The sequence below is a fragment of the Lupinus angustifolius genome, chromosome LG02 (assembly GCF_001865875.1).
Source record: "Lupinus angustifolius cultivar Tanjil chromosome LG02, LupAngTanjil_v1.0, whole genome shotgun sequence".
In the NCBI taxonomy this organism is placed as follows: Eukaryota; Viridiplantae; Streptophyta; class Magnoliopsida; order Fabales; family Fabaceae; genus Lupinus; species Lupinus angustifolius.
In genome coordinates this window covers 20,403,774-20,412,919 of record NC_032010.1, presented here as the reverse complement: position 1 = coordinate 20,412,919, position 9,146 = coordinate 20,403,774, and the positions used below count along the sequence as shown (strand labels likewise).

The 9,146-nt window shown below is 34.4% G+C and overlaps 1 protein-coding gene across 8 annotated transcripts in view; it reads right to left on the bottom strand.

Moving 5' to 3' along the window:
- LOC109338373 (rho GTPase-activating protein REN1-like) overlaps positions 767 to 9,146 on the bottom strand; it is a 13,362-nt gene continuing 4,982 nt past the window's right edge. For 2 of the 8 annotated variants that reach the window (XM_019575593.1, XM_019575631.1), the window contains 14 exons: positions 8,117 to 8,172; positions 7,964 to 8,033; positions 7,672 to 7,756; positions 6,649 to 6,892; positions 5,984 to 6,208; positions 4,796 to 5,044; positions 4,564 to 4,613; positions 3,605 to 3,665; positions 3,434 to 3,517; positions 3,227 to 3,340; positions 2,980 to 3,149; positions 2,649 to 2,709; positions 2,295 to 2,405; positions 767 to 1,734 (listed from right to left, as the gene is read on the bottom strand). In XM_019575593.1, the coding sequence (XP_019431138.1) occupies positions 1,303 to 1,734; positions 2,295 to 2,405; positions 2,649 to 2,709; positions 2,980 to 3,149; positions 3,227 to 3,340; positions 3,434 to 3,517; positions 3,605 to 3,665; positions 4,564 to 4,613; positions 4,796 to 5,044; positions 5,984 to 6,208; positions 6,649 to 6,892; positions 7,672 to 7,756; positions 7,964 to 8,033; positions 8,117 to 8,172 (2,012 nt within the window). In that variant the 3' untranslated portion in view covers positions 767 to 1,302. The remainder of the gene's footprint in view (positions 1,735 to 2,294; positions 2,406 to 2,648; positions 2,710 to 2,979; positions 3,150 to 3,226; positions 3,341 to 3,433; positions 3,518 to 3,604; positions 3,666 to 4,563; positions 4,614 to 4,795; positions 5,045 to 5,983; positions 6,209 to 6,648; positions 6,893 to 7,671; positions 7,757 to 7,963; positions 8,034 to 8,116; positions 8,173 to 9,146) is intronic. The other 6 variants (XM_019575599.1, XM_019575615.1, XM_019575606.1 and 3 more) reach the window with 6 other exon arrangements.

Genomic DNA, 9,146 nt, shown 5'->3' with positions numbered 1-9,146 from the left:
GGAAATTATGTTATTTATGAATCTAAAAGTGTTATTATTTATTAGTTAACATTTTTTTATTGTTAAAATTATGATGGGTTGTTACTAATATTGTTTTCCTGGTGTTTTGATTTTCTTATTGTTTTTTATTTTTGTCCTCGTTTTTATTTTTAGTTAAAATGAATATTATAAATGTTCAGTTAAATATATGTGTCTATCAAACTTGGTACTAAGAGTTTCTTACCCAAAAATGATAAAGGAATATACCCTAAGTAATATAAAAAACTTGGTGCAAAGAGTCTTGGACTGAACCAAATCGAATCGAAATGATATATAATTTTTTGATCGGATTTTTTAATGTAAATTAACTAAATCCAACTAGATCATATTTATTCATATCCTTAGATTAAGTAACTTTCTACTTAAAAACTAATCAAACTGATGAACATCCCAAATATGAAATATACGAATGTTACTTACCTAATAATCACATTACCAAAAATGTGTAGAAAAACATTTCTTATACCAAACATCTTTCAAATATTTAAATATAGTTGACAACTTGACATTGATTTTTACTTCCTTCTATATCCATTTCGTTGCATTTGATATATTGCCACTTGTATTTAAGGTATACATATATACACCCTGTAAAAAAAGTTGTATATATTGTACTTAAGAGTTATTGTTTTGCACTCCTCCTTATATAAAATTGTACCCATATCTTTATTTTTTGATATAGTTCGGATTATTCCATATAACTTGCATCTCCTGCTCTATGTCTTGGATCCACCAATGTTGAGCACCCTTCATAAAAAATTAAATAAATAAGAATAACATATGCTGCTGTTAACTTTATAGGGACTTGAATTACATTCAGATTTGAGGTCCTCTATAATTTTTTACTAAAGGAACTTGAACATGGGTCTATCTGTAAAATGCTTTGCCAGCTTAGGGTAAACAAGGACCTCAACATTATTGCAGTTAACCAACACAGTAATGTAATAATAACAAAACCAACATGCTCCTCATGTAGCCATAAAAAACCAGCATGTTCATGTTACACAACTTGGTTTACATCATGGGTCTGGTTGAACTATGCCTTCTAAATATTGCATTTTGGGTTAAATGGTGTGGTGCTTCTTTACAAATAGCCCATTGTGCAAAATTTTCTCTTACTCTCATTTCATAAACCACTTGTTTAAGGCATAACAATGCCACAGTTGGACATGAACAATGCTGAATGATTGCAATGACCTCATGTGAATTTTGTTCTGTGTAACAGTATAAGATTGGCCTTATAGTCATATCACATTATAAGATTTATGTGTGATAATGGCCTTCTGATTTTCCTCTTCTCAAGTATAACGGTAGATCTTGATTCTCTCTATCTGGGATATGATCTGGCTGACTATCTGATTTTCTCAATTTTTCGGTATGATTAAGTGATTGAACTTCTTTGCCTGGACCTTTCGGAGACTGAACTTCACATCCTCTAGACTTATTGAATCTCGGGGACAGAAGTGGTAGGAAAAATTCATATCCTCTAGACTTACTAGGAGATCCAAGTGATAGGTGAAATTCAAATCCTCTAGACTTCTTGGGGGATGGAAGTGGTAGGAGAAGTTCAGATACTTTTTCTACCTTCGGCGACTCTTGGCCTTCGTTTGAAACTGGAAGACTACGATGATCCTTCAAAAAGTTTAGTTTGGATGACAGCCTTGTCAGTGCAGAAGGAGTGGAACTTGCTCCCTGCTGTTGAACCATTTCATCAACAAGTCTATCTAGCACTATCAAATCTATAATAAGGCTATTCCATTCATAAGCAAAGGACTAGTTATAACAATTAGTGTAGCTACTTTCCATAAAACTTCAAATTTTACCTTGGATGGAGTATTAGCTACTAAAATAACCCCTATGTAAATAAATAAATAATACTAACTTCCTATGTACGAATATATTAAATAAATAAAATAACAATCAAACCTTAATTTCATTAGGTGGGATTAGCTAGGTCTATTAAGCAACGTTATAGTACTCTGTCATAAATTATGATTATTAACGAAACAGTGATATGTAAGTCTTTCCTAATCGTTGTAGTATAGCGGTAAGCATTCTTGCCCATCACTCGGGTGACCGGGTTAGATCCCCGACAATGTTGTTAAGCCTACCTATTTATGATTGATGTTATACATGACCGATCCAGTGCCCAAATAAAAGATAAATGTTGTGTTAGGTGGTCGATAACCAACGTAAAACTTTCTCCCAACAACAAAATTTAGTAGGGCTGATTATACGAAGTTTAGGAAACCTACCTCACTCCAAGTACCGGATTTCTTGGATGTAAGTGAATGTTTGTTTGGTAAATGCATTGACTCTGGCTTTTTCTCACTCAAGTTTTCAGCTCCAGTAAAATGAGTGTCCTGCTGCACCATTGCAAAATACCAGGTTCAACAAATGATAAAATGCCAAATTATTATCAGCACCGATGAACAAAGTTATTCATTATCCTAAAGGTTTAATGGTTCGATTCCTGAGAACGACACTTGTTGAGAGAATACACCCCGTAGGAGATTAGTTCCTTACTCATAGGCTGAGGGAATACCCTTGGTAGTACTAGTAACAAAAATGACTACAAAACAAATTCTTAACCGACATGATGGATTTACCTTACTTATTGAACTTTGAGACTGCAAAGTGGCTGCAACTTCAGTATCTGGCTTATTTTTCCTGTCAAATAGATACCCAGTGAAGATGGTAAAATTAATCATCTTGTAATCACCCTAGAGAAAGAAACAGCAAAGAGCAAAAAAATACAGAACAGCCACTCTTTCTAGGCAATCTATTTGAAAGTGCAAAAAGGCCTTTAACAGAATCTATGTAGATGCCGGCTGAAACGTTAACAATTTTTTTTAACAAAAATTGAAACAATTAGGAATCTGGTCGTGTAAAAATAAGAGCAAAAGTATTTAGTAACAAGCTCATATGTTATAAACATACAAATTTCCTTCATGGTTCGATATCTGTTGGGGTTGATCGAAGCGATCCAAGATAGAGCCATAATTCCGTTCGAGATGTACATTAAGCCGCATGCCAAGCTCATCAATCTTCTGCTCTAAGTTGGTAAGATCTACTTCTATCAACACTAGTTCATCAAGATCTGCCTTGGTCTGGAAATTTTGCAGATTAAGGATTTGATGCATTACCAAAACACATTATATACCACTTACGAGTGAGATCAACCAACCTTTTCATCGATAACGGTTAAATCAGACAAGGGCTTTTGAGGAAATCTGAGTCCTGCTTCAAGAGTTGCTCGAGAATTCTTCTCCTTTTGCAACTGATCCTGTAGTCTAGCCACCTGAAAAGAGGTTTTAAGGAACATAATCTGGATGCTTACTATATAAAGCAAGAGGAGCATGTGGAATAGGAAGTTCTCTCATAATGAACTTACATCTTTCTCAAGTGTAAGGCGACGCTCTTGCAAGGCTTTCTTTCGTTTTTCTACATCCGATTGCAGTTGTGTATTTACCTCCACCTAGAAGCAGAAGTAAAGATGGATGATTGGCTTCTGAAATTTGTGACACTCATAAACAAGGTTAATATGAGAAAATAAAGTATCAACCTCCTCACTAATTTGGCATTGCAATTTTGTCTTAATAGCTTCAAGCCTCTCAATTACAACTCTAAGAATGATAAGAAACATTAATTAGTGGATAGAGAAAAGTGAAGAAAATAACAAGAGTCGTGCTCACACTTTAAGTAAATGTTCCCCATAAAATCACATCATACACATCAAGGTCTGAGCACCATTTAGAATAAAATGTGGCTCAATGCATGAGGCTCCCACCTAGAGTGACTAGTACGAGGTCTGGTTACCGTTTAGAATGTCGTTAATAATATATGCTTTAAATGTGTAACTAAGTGACTATAAACTTTCAAAAAAAAAATTTAATAATCTTAAGGAACTCTGTTCTAATAAAAGATACTTAACATAATTAAAACAATGGACAAAGTCACTCGGGTGAAAATGGTTTGGATTCAGATGATGGAGAGACGGTGGAGCCAAAGGACGGCGATTTCTTCCCAGAACAACTTTCCTGGTTCTTGACACATAAAACAGGAACACAGGTTGATTTTGATTTTAGAATTTCTGGAACTCCAGCTGAATTTGCACATAATAATATTTCCCTAGCAACATAAAAATAAATGAAGTGCTTCTCTAAAAGACACAATGGAACACTGAATATGTTAATTAGCCATTACATTCTATCTTAGTACATTACATGGTTTTGATATTTATTTCATGTATACTCTCTATCCATGCATGATTCTACATGTTCCTCAGAGACTCTTCTTTAACAGATTTACATGGTTAAAAAAACTGCAAGGCCTTGCAGTGTATCACTCAAATATATCATGCTCTGATCAATCAAAACAAGGGAAATAACTCCGTATTCTCATGGCACAGAAGTTTAAAGAAAAAACAGCTCAAATGGCAACAGAGGAGAAATAGAGAAGCAACAAAGATACCGTGAGAGCTAGGAATAAGATAATTTGACATGATAGATATCAATTACTTACTCATCTTCATCAGGATAACTAATGTATTCCATGGAAAGGTTCTTCCTTGCCTGGACATATTACAAATATTACTAAAACTTGAAATTTGTAGAATAAAGTCAATTTAAGTAGTTTCTAAGTAATGTAAGAAAGTAAAGAGAATCATAAAAAGCTTTAACCAATTTAGGGAAAGTGGTAAAGACAAATTTGAAAATAAGGAATCATGTCATTATTGATGAAAAGATTTACTCACAGCGGTTCGCCCGAATATTGTGCAGCGCCGAGGTGCTGGCCCATTGGGCACGGTTATAGATTTTTCCATACGTGAAGAGCTAGGACAATTTGAGTTATTCATTGTGTTTTGGTCAGTGGAAAAATCTTGAACTATATCAACAGGCTTATTGGACTTGTCTGCATAAGCATTCTTTATTGGTGACAATACCTGATCAGCTTCTTCATATTCACTCACCTTTGTGGATTTTGAGCTAGAAAGACAATGGTCCTGTACATCACACAAAATTATAATAAGTAGTTTATCCCCCACCCCCTCTAAAGACAGAAACACTAATATCTTCTTCAAAAGGGGAAACTGCATTAATATTAATATCGATAAATGGCAGCTTAGTGCACGATGCTCCCACTTAATGGGTCTGAAGATGGTAGATGCACACAACCTTACTCCACAAGCGGAAAGCCTATTTCCAAGTTTTGAACTTGTGACCTATGGTCACTAAGCAACAACCTTACCGTTGATATCCAAGAAAAAATACACAAACATGGGTCATAATCAAATAGTATTTTATTTTTATATAACAGAATTGAAGGGCAAAAATGTTGCAGAGTGTTGCAACCTCACATGTCATTGTCTCAGACTCTAAGTTGAGGAGAAATGCAAGATCTGTAGATTAAATTGATGAAAAACATCAAACAATATATTTAGTTCAAATATTCTAGTTTTTCAATCATTTATGGAGCTAAGGTAGTGGAATAACTTGTTTAACAATGCAAAAGATAAAATGAAAACTATGGTCAATTGAAGATGGGAGGTGGATAATTAATTAAAGAAAAGGATGTAAGATTTGGTAGTGTTTGGAAGAGTGGAGAGAACTTATTTGGGCTTATAAGAACAACTTATAAAATAAACTTAAGAATAGTGAATAAAAATAGTTTATGACCTTCCTACGAGTTTGTTTAGCTTATTTCAATAAGCTTGCGAGGAACCTTATGAAAACAAACTTCTTTTAGCTTATTTCAAAACAGCTTATTGAATGTACACTCAATTAAGTTGTTTAGCCAAATGCGAGTTTAGGGCAAAGTCAAAACTCCTCCACCATATTCAACCAAAGAGGACTAGTCAATTGGTCTACACAATGAAACAGATATGCTTAATGGCATTAAGTCTAAACTCATTGAATAGTTATAAAATAAATAAGGCTGTAACCTTATCATCATATTTGTCATTGGCCATAGAGTCACCATTCTCACTGTCTGTTTCACTAATAATATCATCATCATCAACTTCAGACTCTTGTATTGATTCGTCTTCTTCATCGTCATAATAATCATCGTCATCGTAGGACAAATCGTCATCAGTAACTTCCTCACACTCAGATCCACTCTCTTCTGAGTCAGTGAACATTTCAGGGCCAGGGTATTCAGAACCTTCCTGTTAGAATACTAGTAACTTAGGAATCTGTAACAGTAGTATAGAGAACTAAAAAATAAACAATTTAGTCAAAGAGTAGCATAGAGCCACCCTGTTTATAGAGTCCAAAGTCCAAACATCAAATTGAGATTAGCATACTCATCAAAAGATGCGCCTTATCCGTAGTTTCAAATTGAGAACAAATCATTCAAATATATGCTAAGATATTTAATATCAGCTGATTATGTCGTCTAACATGAGAGAATTTAATCAATAAAGAAGTGATAGGTTCCCTCAAACTATTTGGAAAAAGAAAATTGTAGAACAAGACAAGTAAAATTCAACATACCAACATAAAAGATCTATAGCTCATTATTGATGTAGAGGATGTGTGCAATATGAATTGTACTCATTATAAATTGAAGGCGTGCAAAAATACATGTCAATATAATTAAACATACCCCAAATATGCTGCCATATTCGTCTAATAATGTGATAACAATTGCTTGAGCATGGTTAGCTGCAGCCGCTGCTTGTAGAAGTTGAGCAGAATCATCACCACCAACATCGAAATCATTTTCAATCTCACAGTCACCGGCTAGAAGAGGGCGAAGAAGTAATGGTGCCATGCAAGCTGCCACTGCTGATGAGCTCATTTTGTTCTCAGCTTTGTGGGAAGCTACAGCTTGCATCATCAAGAGTATTCTGTACATGAATAATTCCATCAAAAGAGAGCTAAATAATGGAAAAGTAAACTTTGCATAAACAAAAAGAAAATAGAAATCTATTTTGTTTGTTCAGCCATATATCTAACCATAAAAATAACAGTTGAACTTGTACATATCTCATGGAATATACTTTAATATATTTCTGTGACTCATAGGTTATTTTGCAGAGACATTGGCCACAAGACTAAAATGTACAGTTCATATATAGAAAGGTTGAAAATCATAATCAATATCATGTCCAAGAGGATCCTTCAGTACTCTCCTATATCTAAATGTCCATACAGATTCCAAGTATTATTGTGTTGGTTTTCTTAACATGGTTGAGGTCATTTAATGGCAAGGGTACTGTCATCAGGGGTGGAGCTTTTTGGTGACATAGATGAGCCACGTTTTAAGAGAATATAATTTGTTCCAATGTCATAGCAAAACACATTAGCCAAGAAACGGTTTGAGTATAAAAAAATGCGGTTCAGCACAAGCAACTCCCACTTAGTGAGGTAGTTAGGAAAAATACTTCATACCACCAAGTCAAAAATGTTCTTACCCCTGAAATTCTTAAAATATAGTGACTTTACTATCGCTCCGCCACTAGCTGCCATAATAACTGAGTATTCAATGTGGTATCATATGTAGATGTTTAGAATCACTTGTTAAGTCTTAATAATCCTCTTTTATTTAGTTATTCAGTCACCTAATTAATTAAAATATTTTCCATCACTATAAGAAAAAAATAGTCAAGTAATATGAATCCAATACCTTTGCAATAAATAGCGGTTTGGTTCAGGAAAAGTGTCCCAAATGGCTATACGCATTGCAGAAACCCTATTGGCACGTCCAGTTCCTAACAGTAGTGACAGGTTCAAATGATACAATAACATTAAACTTTACAAGATCCATATAAATAGAAAAGAATATGAAAGCATTAAAATGTAATTTTCAGAACCAAAATGTTCTTTAGTCCCTTTCTTTTGTTGCTCTAACAATGAGTATTGAGTGACTTATTGTTATAAACTTAGGATAAATATGGAATAGGTAAAATAATACTTACGACAAGCTTCTAACAGTGCCTTGCAACAAGATGCAGGGACAGGAGAAGATGGCAATTCCCGGATTACATACTGCAAATTTATAAATAAAAAACTATAGGTTTAGTTTATGTGTTAGATAAAGGAATAGGCCATTTAGTTTATAATGAGAATACCTTAACACAATCAGCAATAACATGTGCATCCTCCTCCTCTGAGAATTCAGTGTTTCCTGAAATCATATACGATACGCATGAACATAATTTTTTTGTGATAATTGCATGGACTTAATTTTTTATGATTAACTTTTGCAAAGGAAAAAGGAAGAGAAAAATATATGAAATGGAAATAACAAATATTTCAGTGTATTTGCATGGAAATGCCTTAATATGATAAGACCCCTTAATAGTATGATAGACACTGGTATCTATGTAGAAGAGATTAAGAACAGAAATTGAAAGGAAAAACCCCTAACTCAGAATCAACACGATTCTGATAGGGTTCTAGTACTTTTATTGAATTTAAGCAAGAATAGAAGTAGGATTACAAGATTTGTCCCCTCAAGGATCCCTGGATCCTTGTGTTCTTCACTGATTCCTAAATCAGTTGAATTCTCAAAACAAAAGCTAACTTCTCCCTAACTAACTCTGCTATTTATAGCAGTTAGTTACCTAACTGATTCTAACTACCCAAGGGTAGGAAGGGAAAGTTGGTTATTCTATCCAAACTCTCCTCTTTCCCCTTTTATACACGTTTTTAATAAGTGGCTTAGTATTGGCCTTATCAATACTCCCCCCTAAACATTCTAACTTGTCCTCAAGTTGGAATTTAGGAAATTTGTCTTGTAGAGTAGTTGCCATTTCCCAAGAGCATTCATGATCAGGAAGGCCCTGCCATTTGATCAAAAATTCTTCATTTCCCCACTCATCTTCTCTTCTGTCTAGTATCCCTTCTGGTTCAACTTGTAGTTCACATTCTTCATTTAGCATAGGGGGTAGAGGTTGAGGGTGTTGATTAGGCTTCAGAGCCTTCTTAAGCAGTGAGACATGAAAAATGGGATGGATCTTTGAGTGCAGAGGTAACTCTAATTGATAAGCCACTGACCCCAGTCTTCTAATCACTTTGTAAGGTCCATAGAATCTTGGAGCTAACTTAGCATAAGGCCTTGCAGCTAGAGACTTCATTTTGTAAGGCTGTAGTTTGAGA